The 17,940-nt window shown below is 37.2% G+C and overlaps 1 protein-coding gene across 1 annotated transcript in view; it reads right to left on the minus strand.

The window, feature by feature from the left end:
• Nucleotides 1-423: 423 nt before the first annotated feature.
• Nucleotides 424-17,940, minus strand: part of HEATR5B (HEAT repeat containing 5B) — a 55,491-nt gene continuing 37,974 nt past the window's right edge. The window contains 13 exon segments of the mRNA XM_040551559.1: nucleotides 424-2,403; nucleotides 3,944-4,157; nucleotides 7,122-7,273; nucleotides 9,819-10,043; nucleotides 11,576-11,845; nucleotides 15,000-15,144; nucleotides 15,331-15,458; nucleotides 15,748-15,882; nucleotides 15,885-16,007; nucleotides 16,675-16,704; nucleotides 16,707-16,730; nucleotides 16,733-16,858; nucleotides 16,861-16,909. Of these exon segments, the coding sequence (XP_040407493.1) occupies nucleotides 2,099-2,403; nucleotides 3,944-4,157; nucleotides 7,122-7,273; nucleotides 9,819-10,043; nucleotides 11,576-11,845; nucleotides 15,000-15,144; nucleotides 15,331-15,458; nucleotides 15,748-15,882; nucleotides 15,885-16,007; nucleotides 16,675-16,704; nucleotides 16,707-16,730; nucleotides 16,733-16,858; nucleotides 16,861-16,909 (1,926 nt within the window). The 3' untranslated portion in view covers nucleotides 424-2,098.

Genomic DNA, 17,940 nt, shown 5'->3' on the forward strand with positions numbered 1-17,940 from the left:
CTACTGGGGGGGAGGAATGAAGCAGATTATAAACTTTTCTAATTTTTACTTGCAAAATACTTGTGTTGAGTTGTGTAGTGAAAGTTTCCTTAACACTTTCACTGAACTTTTCCTTAAATGTTGAACACATTCAGAACAACTGCTGAGCAAAATAGTGTTGTAATGTTGAGCATTAAGATTTTGATCAACTTCAATCCCACTATGCAAAGATGACGAAAATAGTGAAACTACTTCTCGCGTACAGCATACTATTTTTACTGCTGCATGCATCTTTAACTCCAGTAGGAAGGGAACAAGACTTGAAAGCTATTCTTATTAACACATTTATGAAAAACATTTGAAAAACTAGAGTTTGCGTTTCTTGTTGTGGCGCAAACTTCTTGTCCTCATTTTAGTGCTAAAAGAATCAGTGTGAAATAAAAGGCTTTCAGATATCTTTATGTTAAACTTTTTTCACACACCAAATACAAAGAGCAAAAAAGCATTACTTTGTCCTTCATTTTGCAAAGGTCCTCAAAGGGTTACATAAGCTCCTGTGGGAAATGAAAGACCAGAGGCAAGTGATTATGCAAAAATAATGATCTACAAATATTTCAACCAACTATTAATCATGTTCATTTCTATTTACTATTCCTTTGTTATATTTAGGTTCAAGTGAAGCTTCTAAAATATATACAGTTTTTACAGAGTGCTGTTATATCCAGAAAAACACCAAACAGAAGAGATGAAACCCAACAATCCTAGCCTAGTCTTCCGGTTACATGACTTCTCTATAAAGCAAAATGTATAGAAAGAGCCCTATGGAAGTCTACAAATTCAACAGTAGTGTCAAAAACTTCATGCAAGTCAGACTTGTATATACAAGAAAATACATGGTTCTCTACTTCTGCCAGTATGAAGGGGAAGGTCTGGCAGAAGGCAGACATGACCATTGGGAGTTGCTGGCTCTTGTGCCATAAGGTCAGCACAGCACATGAGCTCTCTTTAAGCTCCAAAATCTGCAAATCAAACTCACTCAGATGGGAGCCATGTGCTTTTTAAAAACAATAAATAAAAAAAAAAAAGTAAAAGCCTGGTAGGGAAAGGAAAAATTGGAGCAGCCTGGCTCATGCTTGTGTTCTGCTCCCTTACAGTTGGTAAAGGTGCAAAAGGCGCAAGTCATTTGGCTCTGCAAACTTTATCAAGACTACAGATAAGATATATCCAATGAGACTAAATTTTGCAGGAAGCAGTAAATGTCTAGGAATCTGAACAAAAAGCAGCGCACATAGTCATCATAATCAACTAGTGTCTGATAGAATAGGGAGACTGCTATAACACACAGCACCTTACAACGGCCAAATTCTACAGCTACAAAACTCCAGATAGCAGGCAGTCCTCTTTATAAAGTCATTTTCCAATGCATTTTTTCTTTTTAATTTATCTTAGAAGAGATAGGGTATTAGATTCTTGGAATCCTTTATTAGTTTTCAAGCATGGAAATGGACCTAAAAGAAATATATCACATAAGTAAAGACGACTCATTACAACCGCATGCTTGACTGTTCACCTTGAGAAAGGCTTAAAGTTATCTTTTTTTTTTTTTTCTCTTCATGCAAGCTGAAATGATCTACAGTGTCTGGCAACCCCCTTCCCTAGTTTGTTTTAAAAGGAAAAAGTGCATACTTCTACACTCAAAATTCGCCATGGTATACAGGAAGTACTGCATAACAGCTTCCCCTCTTCCCTCTATCCCCACTGTGTTAGTGTGTTGCCACAATGGTAGGATAACAGTCACTACATTTCAAAAACCATTCAGAAAGGTTCAGGGTACCTTTTAAAAATAAATAAAACAATTTCATGAGATAGACAATAGGGGTTTTTGGTGGATAATTTATAACGTAAATTCATAAATATGATCACATTCAACTTCTCAAAAATCTATACAAATACTAGTAACACCACTTCCCTTGTAATGCATGGATTTCAAGTAATTACACAAAGCTCTATTAGCCTTTAACATACAAATTTCACAAAATTACAGATATATATGCAGTAACACATCAGGGATAATGTAATGCTTCTGACTAGTGAGCAGTCCAAAAATAATAAAAGTAATTCAAAAAAAGCTAGTTTTCAGTTTAATTGTTGGGGTGGAATGTACTGTGGGTGGTGGTTGCCTAGCAGCTGCTTTTGCTTTGCTGGCCTGACTTGCTCGGACTGCAGTTTCTAGACGTGTTTTTAATTCGGGAGCAGCTCCCATTACCGTCTTGAAAGCATGTGGGTAAAGTGGACCAATGTGCATTAGATTTTGAAGTGCAAACTCATGAAGATCCTTAGATACCGTAGATGCAGAAGCAAAGGCGTTTTCATTCAGTAAATAGGAGATCAGAGTGGGAACAAGAAGTGCAAGCAACTGGACTCCTAAAAGTAAAAGAAAAAGAGAGTAACAATCATATCAGAAGGAAACAAAACAAAACAAAGAACTGCATCAGTTACTAGTCTAATATGGGTTATTTTGTTTTCCAAATTGACAATAAGCACTGTAATTACAAATGAGCCTGTCAAGAACAAACAATATGAAGACCGTTTCCTGTCCTTTGGTCACTCAAACCTTGCTTATCAGAATTGTGCTTCAGACTTCTATTTTTGTTCATCACAGTTATTTTGCTCCTGACACATCTTTAGAGATGCCTTTGCACAGTCTGACTGCAGATCATTGATAACAGATCTTAAAATGTAGAGTGACTATCATATTAAAGGACTTTAAAACACTTTTCTGACAGACAAACATTATTCAACTGAATCTGAAAAGCAGCCTCCCCATTGAGCATAACAGAACTGCTATTACTATGCAACTGTTCACTAAAAATTCAGGGACATTTATCTGGTATATTACTCCATCTTGGAAGTTATCAATTCAAAAACTACCATTACAAATACATAATGGGCTAGCAAAAACTAACGAGACCACAGCTGAAAATGGCACAGAGTTTATCTTGAAAACAAAAAAATCAACTAAAGTAGAAGGGCTATTTTTTCTATCTAGATAGGATACAAGTACACCTCTGAAACGTGTAAAATGTTAACTGTAAATTTTGAAGAACTTAAACACTAATGGTAACTCATTTATTTGAAAATTTGTAGGTTATCTGAGTATTAATGGATTTTTCCCTAGAATGAATATAGATGTCAAAACCTTTATGGGGTGATTAACTCCTGGCAGCACTAGTGAAAATCAGAGGTTTTGGTTCCTCATTCATTTCAGTTATTCTCCCATTTCACATGTGTTTGAAACAACTATGCCAGAAGTACAATGGCACTCAAGAAAACACGCATTTAGTGTGTTTTTGTATACCATCAATGAAGAGAAATATCAACAGGGAATACGTTGGGGGAAAAAAAAAGAAGTAATATTTTTACAACTGACTTCAAGTGCTGATTACAATCAAGGTCTGCAGACTAAGCCTTTCGGTTATTAAATTGTTTCAGTTACTCTAACTGAACTTAAAGATAAACTATAACATTTTATTCTATCTACCAAGCAAACAGAAGGCTCCATCTACAAATCTAGGTATTCTGACCAGTACAATTCAATTTCTGGGGCTCTTTAAACAAGCTTTGTTGAGATGGTAGAAGCAACCTGATAAAAGTGATGAGTATGCTAAAATAAATAGAAAAGTTAAAAAACGGGAAAAAGTAAATTTACACATAAATTTCCAAATACAAGAAATCATCACTACTTCAGTTCACATTTAGATTTTTCTTTGTAATCACCAAAATCTGAAATCATACTGTACACATTATACAAGCCTATTGTATACAAAGTTATAGTAACAGAATCACAAAAGTGTGTTGCACAGATGTTTTGTGAAAATGGCATCAAGTTCCAAACTGCAAGAGTCCTAGTGTTCAATATTTTATTTTAGAATTACACATTTATCTAGAAAAACTAAATACTTACTATTCTGCTCCTCACCAAGGGCAACCAATGTTTCAAGGACTTTAATTCCTTCCTGGACTGCTAACAGCTCCAAGTTGTTGTTTGGGCGGTTCCTTTCCACAGCTTTCAACTTCTCCACCATTATAGGGGCCAATGAATGAATATATGGAGTTGACAGGGCACGATTGGTATGTTGGAACACAGAAAGCAGAAGCTGGTAACACTTGGCTTGAACCTAATGAAATCAAGATAAATACATTGTCCCCAAAGTTACTTGTTAACTCAGGGAATTCTACTAACATCTGCTATCTGTGTGTGTGAGATACATGTGCTACATAAAAAACAAACAAAAAAACTACAACTAAGCAGGAAGGAAACAAACTGAATAAGACCAGTTTTCAATAAGAGAAGCAGAAGCTTTTTGATTGTAGTTGATTCTAATTCTTCAGTTACACATGACTTCACATAAAGACTAAGGGATTGTCTCTGGGAAATTTTTTAGGGTTGCTCTTGTGCCATTAAACAGCGCGGTAGTCTTCAATTAGAATCAACTGCAGGTACAAAATGGCATTAAACAACAGAAACTCAGAGAAAAGAAAGGAATAGTTAATGTCATACTAGGCAGCCACACAGTTCCACAGAGAATATCATCTTTAAGCCTCAGAACTCTCAACACTAACAGTAGATGGAATAGCATTTAATGTTTTTGAAGATACAATCTCAGAAGGGTAATGCAGTTTATAAAAATGACTCAAATCAAAGTGATCTTATATATAGATGATCTTTTATACACGTTTATCTTAAGTATCTGTGTAACTGTAGAGTGAACTGGAATGCATATCCCTCTCCTCCCTTCCTTTCTATTCCTCCCCCGCCCCCCCTCTTTTTGCTAGAAGTAGGGAATAGTAAAGTCAACATTTGGGAAAATGACTCACTGATACTCTTATCTGGAAGAACTTTTATGAATGCATTTGAGTTGGGTTCACAAAAGCCTTTCTCCAAAATGCTACACAAATAACCAAGAGCAGTTGAAAACGTAAAACACTACAAGCATGTGGATAAAACAGCACATTTTCAAACTACACTCAAGCCAGAACAGAAGGAGTTATCAAGCATGAACAGAAACATTCCAGAGGAAGTATTACTGAACACAGTGATCTGTGAGGAGACGGGGGATGACTGAAAACAGAGATGTATAAATAAAAATATTGATTTAAAAGGATAGATAATAAAAACTAATAGTAAGAAAATACAAGTTATGCAGCTCAGTTTGTTTGTTAATATATGACTGCAAGTTTTCTGTAGAGTTGAGTGTTTTAGGTCTGAAGTAATAACAATTCCTCAAATAACATTTCTGTGCTTTTTAACAGAGCTCCATGGTAGAAAAGTATGCTGAGTAAGGCATTAGGAGAAAAATCTTTGACCTTGTTCAACAAATTATTCCTGTATCTCTCCATACCACTCCAAATAATTCCCTTCCCTTTCTGTTTATGCTCCTGAAACTTTACTCATTATTAATTAACGTTATTAACCTTCAAAATAATGAGTAAAGGCATGTGTTTTTTTGTTTTTTTTTTACATGCATGCACAATTGAAGTACGAGTTTTTCAACTCCATCTGACAGCAGAATTCCATCTAAGTTCCTTTTATTCTATGTATTTATAAATATAAATCTTATGACTACTTTGCATTCACAGAAGTCCACAAAAACTCCTGCAAGGTAAAGCCAGGGCTTCTTCAAAGTCTGTAAGGCACGCTCTCCCATAAAACTTACCAATTAGCATTAAGAGTCAAGGGTCTCTCATCTGAGACCCTATAGCTCCAGAAAATGAACTTGCCTTCAGGATATTATTATACAGCATATCTAACCTTTCAGGCTTCTGCAGGCAAGTACTAAAAAATATTCCTGTATTTTTTCTAAGACAGTGGTACTTCTTCAGAAGAGTTCCCCCTCTCCATAATCAGTTCAATGCTTATATTACAAACAGGTGCCTCATAACTTACCCCAAATCCAGTAATGACTGGTTTATATTTAAAAAACTAGAATGAACACACAACAAGCATTACAGAGTATATGCTCTACACGTCAGCAAGGAGACTGGACACAATCTGGCTGCTGTCAAAGCATTCCCTGTGAATTACAGAATTAGCATTAAGTTCCAGCTCACCGAGAGCTTGCCAGCAGGGTGGGCAAAGATGTACTTTGCTGTTTGTCTGTTTATACAGAGCTGACAGAGTAAGACATAAGTTTCTGCATGATAGAGCTGACACTTCCATTCACACACAAAAATCTTAAGCAGCCTTTCATCCAAAGCTAGGCTTCAGAAGAGAACCAACTGAGTTTTATGTCTACAATGGAAAAGGCCAGCCGTGCTGCAGAGAAGAACTCTCCGTCTGAACAGGATTCTAAATGCCTCGATGTGACCCTACATGGGTCAGCATTTTCTGCGTATTTTCCTTCTCAGGAATCTCTGCAGTACTTGCTTGTGGAAAAACTAGAGATTTATTTATTTTTAGCTCCTACCTGCAGCTTTGTATACCCACTCAACCATGCTGATGTATACGTGGCTGGAACAGCTATGCTTAACTATAGAGCACGTTAGCCTGCTTGAGCGAAGTCAGGCTACAACTTTTTGTTTTCTCTCTTTAGTGAGAAAATGATTTAGAAGACAATTCATAAAGACAAAGCAAAGGGCAGAGGTGAATTCACAATCTGTAGATGCCCTTGACAGTGACCACAGAATTGTGTTTTCTCAACTGTCTTGTATGAACATATAAAATAAGCACAGGATTTGCACAAAATTAATCAGAAGTGTGGGCTGTAATTTTATCTGCAGAATATGTGGTTTAGTTTGTATTAGAAAAGATCAGGGTTAGTGCAAAAACCTCACTATTCTCTGGTATCCATACTTTTTCCATTTGCTAAAATTTCACACATGAAACACACTTTTCCTTTAAAAAGCTGCACATCAGGTACCTGGCACAAGGCCATGAACAGACTACTTAAAAGCACTTGCTTTGGGTTGTTTTGATAATTAAGGGGTTTCTATAACACAATGTTGAAAATTCTAGTTATTTTGACAAGCAGTATCTGTCTCTGAAGTAAAGGCATCACAAAACATTCAGGAAACATAGTAAATGTATCACAAGTACTTTTTCTCAGCTCTGTATCATTCACATTCCTATATCATGATCTTACCCAAGGATCACTGGAATTTAGCGCATTTTTAAATCTGTTTATACATCCATTTTGCAAAGACTGCACTCCAATTATTTCAGTGCTTGCTTACCAAAGGAAGAGAGCAATAGCTGTAAGTATGCTTACTTCATCAAGAACAGGCTTAGAGGTTTCTGAAAAAAAAAACAAAAACAGACTGTTAGCTTACTCCAAAAAGGGTTTTGAATTTATTTAGTAAAACCCAGTGAACACAAGTAAACTCAAAGAGGAAATAAATGTACTTAAAAAGACTTGCAACTGCATACAAATACACATTTTCTCATTACAGAATCACTTTTTTATTGTTATTTTACTGTGACTGAAAATTTAAAGCTGAGCAACTCTTTTCTGATAGCTGTTTAAATAAAGTGATTCAAACTTCCCAAAACAAATATCAATCCAAAAACATCATGCACACGTCTCTGAACAAGTCACATTTTTGTTTTCAAAGTCTAAACAAGGTGGGGAAATGTATTTTTGAAATCTTTTCCCCATTAAAAATATAATCTGTTTCTTTTTGTTGTTGTTGTTGTTGTTCTCTTCAGCTGATACACCAGAGTAAGAAACTGATAAATAGCAGGCAACAACTTTCACATAACATGAGGTTTTACCTAATAGACAAGCTGATCTGATGGCTATCTGTCACCAAAAAAAAGGTAGTCCTACTTTAACCTTCCCTTCTTTTCTAACTCATCTGTATTTGCAGTTCTCATTCTTTTTTCTCCTTACACCAGCTCTTCGTGGATCTCATTCATGAAGCTCCATCAACAGGAGAAAAAATTAACTACTTCTCTGTTGGTTTTGTTGCCAGATTGCTATGACACTCAAGGGAGAGCAGAACCAATGAAGCAACAGCTATATAGACAGCAAGAACAAAGGCAGCATGACATCCTTCTACAGATGTCAGCTAGTCATTAGGTTGGCTTAGTCACGATGTGAAAACTCACTTCAAAAAAAAGGACTCCAAGCATTAAGTGACAAACATGTGGCAGGGTTTTGTGCTTTGTTGTTGTTTGGTTTTGGGTAGTGGTGGGTTTTGTTTTGAATTTTACTGAATCACAGGACTTGAAATTGTATGCAGCAGACCTCGCTTACATTCTTGGGTGATATGCCCCACTTCACAAAAGACTGGGAAGGAACAGGAAAATTTACATTCTTGCAAGGAACCATCTGCAAAGAGCCTAAAGCCCAATAATGTTTGTAGAAAGATGAACTGGGGAACCTTTACAGTAACAAAAAGCTGGAAGACAAGAGCTGATATGACAGAACAAATTAGAATTTTGACTTGGATAAAGCAAATATCTTTTGCTTTAAGCAAAAAGCACTGATCTTTCCCCTTCAGACATTTTCAGGACTGATTGCAATTACCTACTCACTCCCTATATGTCACGTGAGTAACTCCATTCAAGCTTCTCTTCAGACTCCATAAATGGTTCCTTGGGGATCCAATGGGATGTTTTTTGGCTGCACTGCCATTATGCAAATGACAAATCTTTGTGTCTCTTTTTTGCTAACTATGCAAAGTGAGACTGTACATCTTTTTTGCTTTTTGAAGAACAACACAAAGTACAAATGGGAACCAACAGAAGTAGCCTGTAGTTCTCTAAACAGACACAGCAGACATCCTGCTGGTGGGTAACAGATTTTTTTTGGCAGGGGTAGGGTTTTTTCTAACCACTGAAAGCCTGCAACGGTATTGTGAATTTCCTACTCCAGTATGAACTTTGCCACAATTATCCCTTGCTGTCTTCACATTCATTCACTTTAACATTCACTGTCATTAAGACCACACAAATCCTGTCAGCAAGCACTTAAAAGATACAGACTGCCATTTTCCTTGAGGCTTAATTTAAAGTGTTGAGTCCATGTACAGTATGGAACAATTGCAGTTTCAGTAAACAGATCAGTTTCTCTAGAAACACTGTTTTGGCAATTAAAATCTCCTTTCATTTAAGCTAGCAGGTATTCTGAGGAAAGGAGGGGTGGAAATGATAGTTTGCTCGGGCCTTGCCAACATCTCTAGAGTTGCCAGTAGTCACAGAAATTGACCCATGGCCTAGGAAGTGAAGTGAATTCAGCTTGGAACTCCTTCAGACTTTACTTGCGAGACATTGTTCAGGTGTCAGAAAGACTGATCGGTATCAGAAGGTACATTTCCAAGTTCCAGAAACAAGTCACTAGCTGAAACTATGAAGACTGATAAAATTAGCTGAGATGAAAATATAAAGCACAGAATAAATACTCTGTAATGGAATTCAAAATGGAAGAGCAAAGTCTAAACTAGTACAGCAAAATACCCTGAAAAAAGCACCTGAAGAAAGAGGACCTGCAAGATGAGTTGCAAAAGGCAAAATTTCTAATGGGAGGTTATGACCAATATTGCCAAAGAAAACAGACCGACAAGGAGAAAACTGTGAGGGAATCTCCTAAGGTATATCTGTATTTTCTTAAAGCCAATGTTGTGTTTGTCTTCAAAACAACCTGCTACATAACTTCTATTAGTTAAGCTGTGTGCACTCGGATCTTCCTCCTGTTTCAGTTTTACAAGCAATTCTCTGCCACTTTTAATCTCCAACCCTCAGATATGCAACCTATTAAATTATAGACATACACAATACTTGCCTTTTCATTAAGGCAAAACCCAGCTCTCTAAGTTTCCTGCACTGCAAAACCACTTACCAGGTTGCGAGTATTCCAAGACAGATGCCAGAGTACTGCGGATAAGACTTGCCCACTGTTTTTGAGTTTCGTCAGTCTTGACTGTTGGAAGAGTAACAATAGCTTTTATTCCTTGAAGGGCTGCACTGACTGGAGGTGGGACCTGATTATCTGCTGATTTTACAGCCGTTTCTTTCAATACTCTTGTAATTAGAAATAGGATAGTGGGCAGCACTGTCATGCAACCTAAACAAGACAAAGTAGAATTTCTGGAGTTAATTTCAAACAGTGTGGTAGATGACCTCTTCAGCTTTCTCAAAATGGTTATACATGGCTAGCAAGATAAACTGCTAACAAGTAATATGTGCAGGTCAGTATTTAAACTTCAGTAGTACTGGTGAATTAAGTTGGTGAATAAATTTGGTGTATATCATAATCAAACTCATACAAGCCAACACTTGTTATCAATTCAATAATGATTCAGCTATTAAAATTTTTCCCTGCGTAGCTTCCATGAGAGAATTAAGTACCTTAAAACATGATCTGCGTATGTCTAGGATCCTGTAAACAAAGAAATACAGTAATTGATCTGGAAGCAGGTGTCCAGGTTAGGGCAGTTTCCAAGGAAGCTGGTGGTGTTACAAGCTTCAGAAGCAGCATGAGGAAGTTCATTTGAGTGACTTACATTCTGGACAAAAGCTGTAGTCACGTGTTTACTCTACAAAGGAGACAAAAACGATCCTCCTCCTACAGCATTACTTTTCTGAAGAAACCAACAGCTACCTGTAAGTTTTATGCAGCCAGTCCTGCCTTGTGCATGTTAGGCAAACTCAAGAAGTACTGGTCAAATAACACAAAACCTGACTTTAGACAAACGGGACCTTCAACAGAACAGGTTTTAATAATGTATGTAGACTCCAAGCACCTTTAGAATTGAAAGAAGGGTAGTATTGAAAGAATGGAAGTATTGGGTTTAGGTGCACAATATCAATCTACAACTTATTTCAGATAGTTAAGTCTCTTTCCATACCTAATTCTTAATCTTTTCTCTGCCTCATCTTTCCACATCTGTGGAAACACAAATCCTGCCACTTCCCTACTTCTGGAATCCTGTGAGGAGAAATAAACTAAGTAGAATAATTACAACCAGAACGGACTGCTGGAGGTCCAACACCCTTTTCAAAGCAGTTCCTCTAGGACAGATTGCCCAGAAAAGAAGAAATAAAATGAAACCTCTCAGACAGCACAATTACTGTAGTTTAGACATACACTTTGTGACAGTCTTCCTGAGCAAAAGAAAGCTCTATTTAGTTTAGAGTTGCATTTGGGACGACTGACAGCCAATGGCTGCAAAACAAAGTGTACCATAGCTGAATTGTGCTAGTTTTTCCTTAACAGGACTCTCTTTATCATACAGCTGCTTCTCAGGAACTTAATTATCCCTGAGGTGTCTATCTTCTATTATAACATGATTAAAATTGGTCACCAGGCTTCAAAATCATAGGAGGTAAAAAAGAAAGGAAAAAAAACAATAAAATCATAATGAGCTCATTTCCTCAGCAAACTTAGAGCACGCATCCAAACTTCGAATCATTTTCCTAACGTTGGCTCACTGGAAAAGCCTGAGTTCTTACATTATTCTAGAACCTAAAAATCATTTTCAATAGATGACCCTAAAGTACCCTGTAAAAATATATTTTCAGGGTTTTTGTAGTATCACATGCTCACTGCACTTTCCCCTACAGTAACCACTTGCAGGTGCTTTGTCAATACTTTACCTGCTGGAGAACAGAGCGAAGGCAGGTCTGACAGTATAGTAACAGTGGCAGCCACAAGACGAGCACTCTCCTCAGAGAGGTGGGATTTGGCAGCAATGTGACTTGGAGAATCTGACACTTTTGAACTTAGATGGGGCATGTGCCGTACTAGGATAAACATGAGCAATTCCATGGCTGCAAATACTAGAGATTTTCCAGGCACAAGTCCACCACTCTCACCTCCCTCTCCTAAAACAAGAGGATTTTCTTTTTCTTCAATATCATCTTCATCTGAAAAAGAAAGTAGACAGTTAAAAAAAATAAATAAATATGAATCTCATGCCAAAGTTTACACGAAACACTAAGAAGTTAAAAATCGAGAGGAAGAAGTTGCTTCACAGTAAAATACTACAAATATGGCTCATGTCAAACTAAATGCTCTAGTTAGAAGGACTTCAAGGGATTTAAGATGCTTTAGAATTATTGTGATTGCAGCAATACTTTATAAAAATCCATCCAGAACTAGAAAAAAATGTAGTAATACACAAAATAAAAACGTGACTTTTTCCTTCTAAATCGAATGACAAAATTAATGGCCATGACTGCCAAATAAATGATCATTACAATATTTTTTTTAATTTAATGGCTATAAATTAAGTGTCCAACATTGTCAAATCTTTTTTCAGCTTAAGTTGATTAAAGAGGACAGAAAAGCACTGTAGGATTCTATGTCTAATTTGATGATTTCAGTGCATTCAGTTTGGAAAGTCTCTCTTTTGAATGGCAGCTCAGCCAGCTGCAATCTTTTCTTCTCCCATTAAGCAGCAACAGAGATTCAGCAAGTCAAAGGTGGCCTGAACCACCCTATGAATTTAAATGATTGCTAGTGTTATCACATGCACTGATTTGAAAAATGAAACTTACTGGGCCTATGGTGAACAATTCCATTAATTCACATAAAGGAACAGAGCTCACATTTTTAGCTGTGCTCCTTCCTCAGCTTTGAGCAAAATCTTCTCTCTGTTTTCACTTGTAAAATGTGTAAAAGCTAACAGTTTTTTTCCGAACAGTACATTGTGCCAGAACAAGATAGTAGTTTTCCTTAGTAAAATAAATACACTTTGGATTTTACTTTGCTTCTTTCAAGTGAAATAAAACATGGCAGACCTAACCTAAACAGATATCGTCAAATATTTGCCATGTTGCCACCAATTTACCCAGCAAGATGGGAAACAGTACATCCAATATGAGATTTTTAAAGAAATGGTAAAGGGATGCTTGAAGAGCTCTGTAAAAAGAAGAGGTTACTTGAAGTATATCAAAAAGCAGCTTTTGGACAGATGCTAATATCCTTAAATCAAGGGTATTCTTAAAGTAGAAGCAAACTAACAATTTGCTGACAAAAAGCCAAAGCAAAACATTAGAAACTGAAATATAACACCACAAATGGGGACTAAAGAAGAAAGAAATCATTTTACTGGTGCTCTATAAAGGTGAAGTAGAGGAATAGGACTTAGGTATGCCAGTTGAACATGAAATCCTATAAATTTTCAGCTGAAAGGGACCTCCATAAGTTATCTGGGTCCAATCTCCTGCTCAAAACAACGCCAACTGGAAAGCTAGAACAGGTTGCTCAGCGCCTTGCCTGATCAAGTTTTGAATACCTCCAAACAGAGAGATACCACATCATCTCTAGGCACTCATCCCCATGGCTTCAACACTCCCATGGCGCCAATTTTTTTCCTTCTATCCCATTTGGATTTATGTTGCTGCTGCAACTTGTGTCCATTGCCTTTTGTCCTCTCATTATATGCCTTTCAAAACCATCTAGCTTCTTCTTCTCTCTAAATCTCCTTTAAGAAGGGGAGAATGTTATTCAAATGCATATTAACCCTCTCTTCTGCAGAATAAACATGTTCACATCACTCAACATCTCCTTTTGTCATAATTCATCTCCATAAGAAGCTTAGTGGACCTCCACTGGACTTTCAGTTTGTCAACATCTCTCTTACTCAAGATGGAGAAGGGGCTAAGAAAATTATTACTGCTCCAGGTGCAGCTTCACAAGCTCAAGCTGAAAGGAAAAATCATTTCCCTTGATTTAATGATCTTGCTCTTCTAATGCAGCCTGGTAACAGAGTATTCAGCACTGTGTGAGCACACCAACTGATTCACCTATCCAGTCCACAAGGTTTCTTCCAGTTGGTTTAAAACGGCTTCATCCACCCCCTCTTCTTGGTTAAGCAGTCTGTGACCAACAAAAGCATCCCTGAATGGTATATCACCCTTCAATTCCTCTTAGTCATACCAGTTCTGACTTGTCAAAGAGGCATGGCTAGCATTAGATGCCTACTCCAGCACATTGTTCTTTTCTTCTTGCCAGTCCTACAGCATTCACCAACCAGATGTCTGGAGATAAGAGAAAGCTTTTTGTTGCTGGAAATTATAACCTTACAGCCTCTACCATCATGGGAGCCCCATACTCCAAGACCCTATTCCAGCACAGCCTTTGGCTTTCCCTCCATATGTGACATGGGGGGCTTGGGCTCCTGCCCCAGCAGAATCTCTGTGTTGAATACGCCGTTCTCCCATTTGGCTTTCCTGATGCTACACAGTCTGTTCGTCTTCACATGCATTTCCTTCACATCCCATAGGTGAGACCAGCATCACCACTAGCCCCTGCTACACGGACAAGCACCCAGAGGACAGTCACATCACGAGTTTCAACTGAATTTCAAGGCATGTCACCAGATCTCTCATGTGCCAGAAATGACTGTTTCTCAATCAGCAGACCGTGTTTTGCTGTGTGTCACCACCATCATTATGCTGACTAGCAGTCTTGTACAGTCTTGAGAACCACTTCTGGGCTGTACAAGCATGTCCTTCAATGCTGATTGCCTTGCTCCTGTTTGCACACACCATTCTCAGAGCCCTTGGTTGGTGACACACCTTATATGACATCCACATCCTGGCAAGATCTGGTTAACAGGCTGGTTTCACACTGGTTCCAGTAGCAGGTCACTCACCTCATGAATGACAGTTCTGCCAGGGACACTCCACAGGACCCCACAATGGGGACTGAACCACTAAGCTTCAGAAAAAAAGTTCGTTGAAATGCTAAGATGTGGTCAATAAAACATTAATGAAACTGAGCAAGGTGTTCCTAAGAGCTTAATGTGGTGTGTTGGGTACAATTTTCATCACTCGTGTTCAAGAAAACAAAACATGAGAAGACTGACTTCAATGCTCAGAGGAAGAAAAACTACGTCTTACAACAGTTAAGAAAACAGCAGGTAAGATTATGACCACATCTGCAGTATCTGCGGAATACACAGCATTTTCTTCCTCAGTGTAACCATATTCCAATGCATCTGAGTTCTTTTTCCAACATGAAAACCTGGTCCTTATTTATACTGCAAAACAAACCATGTTTTCAAAATCTTACTTAGGGTGTTCCTTTTTTCTTGCAAATAATCTTGAGCTGCTCTTACTATCTGCTGGACAACTCCTGTAACCAATAGCTGGACTGAAGGAGGATCCCAGGTCAGCAGGAGTCGGTGAAGCACACTTAAGAGTTCAACACCAAGGAGCTACAGTAAAACAAAATATGCATTAAAAAAAATAAATTAGGGCTTACCAGTTCCCAATTGCTACATCACTTGGTTACAACAAGCAAATATTTCTCCCACACAAGAATAATTACAGGTTTTGTAATCATCACAAATGAAAGATCATGACCTAGGAAAGCTAACTGTCATAACATGCTCATACAGTACCTGATCCTCTGCAATATGGATCCTGGCACAAGGGGAATCCAATAAAGTATGAAGTGCTTGTAAACAAGATGTGACATGTTCAACAGGCTCTTCAGGTCTTGGGGAACAGAGAAACTGTATGCTAACACCTGAAAAGAACAATTATTAAAAAGAATGTTCACTTCATCAATTATATAAACTACATACACAACTACTCTATAAAAATCATAATAATCACACAAATACTCTGCCAAAGCTATGAAGAACACAGCAGGTAGAGAGACACAGAGAGAGAGAGAGAGAGAGAGAGAGAGACAGAGATTTCAAATGCTATTGTCCAGACAAGTGATGCCTTTTAAATTTCCTAGATTTCAAGCATAGTATCTTTTCTTATTTCCATAATGTGCTGGTACTGCGCTCTAAATTCTCAAACCTTACCCAAAATTAAGTGCATTCGATCTTTGTTCAACTCTGGTAAAGATTTAGTAGTAGGTGGAGTTCCAGGTGTCTGGTTTAACATAATAGACGTAGCACGTTTCTGTGAGTTAGGCATTGCTGCAGCAGTCTCTTCCATGATTCTGAAGCATTAAATCCTGTGCTGTTCAGCCAAAGCGCCACTGCATGTAGTATAGGAGCCCAAGAGTTTCGATAATGCAGTCTAGCTGTATCAATTGTTTCTGGAGTGTAAAATGCTCCTCCTGTTAAAGTAGCAAATCAAAGGTCAATTCTGAAATCCTCTGCAATAACAGACAGAAAGCATGTACTCTGAATTTCCTAGTTATTTACTCTGCATATGTTTGATCATGCATATATTCAGATGCAATCCTTGTTAGTGACAGTGCATCCCAATTCTCCTTGTGAAGAAGCAACATTAGTACCTCTCATAAAAAATGCAATGGCTGTGATAGCAGAGCAAGATAGTAAGCAGAGAGGCAAGAGAGGCAGGCAAAAGCATCAGGTCTTGCAGCATTTTTCTCTACAGAACACTCATTCTTGACTCAATGAAATATTATAAGACAATATCCACAACATTCTCAAGAGCTGACTACGTTTCCTTACAGTAGACATCTTTTTTGCACTGATGTCGAAGTATTAGAGGTGTAGAAGTATTATTACTTCTACGAAGACATGGTGTCAATCATCTCTGTGAGTCAGGTAAAAATATTTTCATTGCAGACTGAAGAAAAAAGCACACAAGCTTTCAACATACATTGCTGTTACACAAAAGCAGAAATTTATTACTTGCCTTATTTTAAGAGATGAAAAACGTGCCTGCCAAACAATTTAAAGAAGAATTTGAAAATCTCTACTAGTAGTTTTATCCCGTTCTTCAAAACAACAGGAAAATGAAATTTCTGTATTTACCATCTGGTGGAAGCTGAGTAGCAAATTCAGTGGTAAAGTTAAAAGGGCGTAATCTTCAGTGCAGCTAACCAGAGACGGCTAAGTGCAGGCAACTCGGGTTGTACAAGTGTTATCAAGCTGTCTGGCGGCAGCTCATCTACAGTACCAAAATCATCCTCATCCTCCTCTGTGCTCTTTAAAAACATTTTGGTTTGGTCTCTGCTTCTTTCTTTATTTTCATGGCAACAATGTACACCTAGAAGAAAAACAGATTTGAAAAAAGAAGCAGCCTTTCCCATGTAAAAGATTCCATACACAGATGACTAACAGTTCAGCCCCTGTGGGCCACAAATAACTATTAGATTTGTTGTTGCTGTTATGAAGTCCATGAAAATTACCTGGAAAATGACTTGGAAAAAGATTTGCAATACAATTATATTTGAAAAATATAAAGAGGGATTTTTTGCCGTTATTTCTACCAGTATGTAACATTCAGGGACATAAGTAATATCTTCTGAAGACTACACAATTTTCTTCTAAAAAAGGAGAACATGTCAGCTTAACACAAACATATTGATTTTAATAACTGATTTCATTAAAACAGGGCATTCTCTTTGCCCTACATTAAGAACTACTAGATAAATTAGGATAATTGTCATTTTCTGGAAGCAGATTAGGTATCAGAAAAATAAACTTTTTTTATGTGGTACATGAATACAAGAGAATTTATATGTTTGTCTTTGAGAAATGCTATGAGAAGACAAATGGAAAGAAGCATCAGAAAAATACAGTAAGAATATGCATTTTTTTGGAATTAGAAAAGAAATAAAATAGAAATAACTGTCTTCATACAACAGATGCTCCATATCCAAGCTGAAAATAACAGTATGTGGTGATTACCATGATTTCATGGTTGAACTGTTGATACTTTCCTTTGTAATTTCAAAAAATATATTAATAAAGAAGACCTTAAAGTACTACATCAGAAGAAACCAAAATACCTTTTATATAATTAGATATAAGGCTCTATAGCATGCAAGTAACGTTTCAGGAAGCAAGGCAATGTAAGTATTTCTGACTGTCATTTGTAGATTAACATTCCAAGTATTCAACACCTACATTAAGCCTGTAATTTATTATGAACTGAAATAAATTCCTAGTTAATTAGCTGCAATATTTTACCTAAATATATTCTCATTATTTATTCATTTACTTTTAAAATAAGAGCAATATGATGGAACCAAATGAAAATCTGATAGGGTATGAGAACATACTTCGATACAAAAA

The sequence above is a fragment of the Cygnus olor genome, chromosome 3, assembly GCF_009769625.2.
Source record: "Cygnus olor isolate bCygOlo1 chromosome 3, bCygOlo1.pri.v2, whole genome shotgun sequence".
NCBI classification, from domain to species: Eukaryota; Metazoa; Chordata; class Aves; order Anseriformes; family Anatidae; genus Cygnus; species Cygnus olor.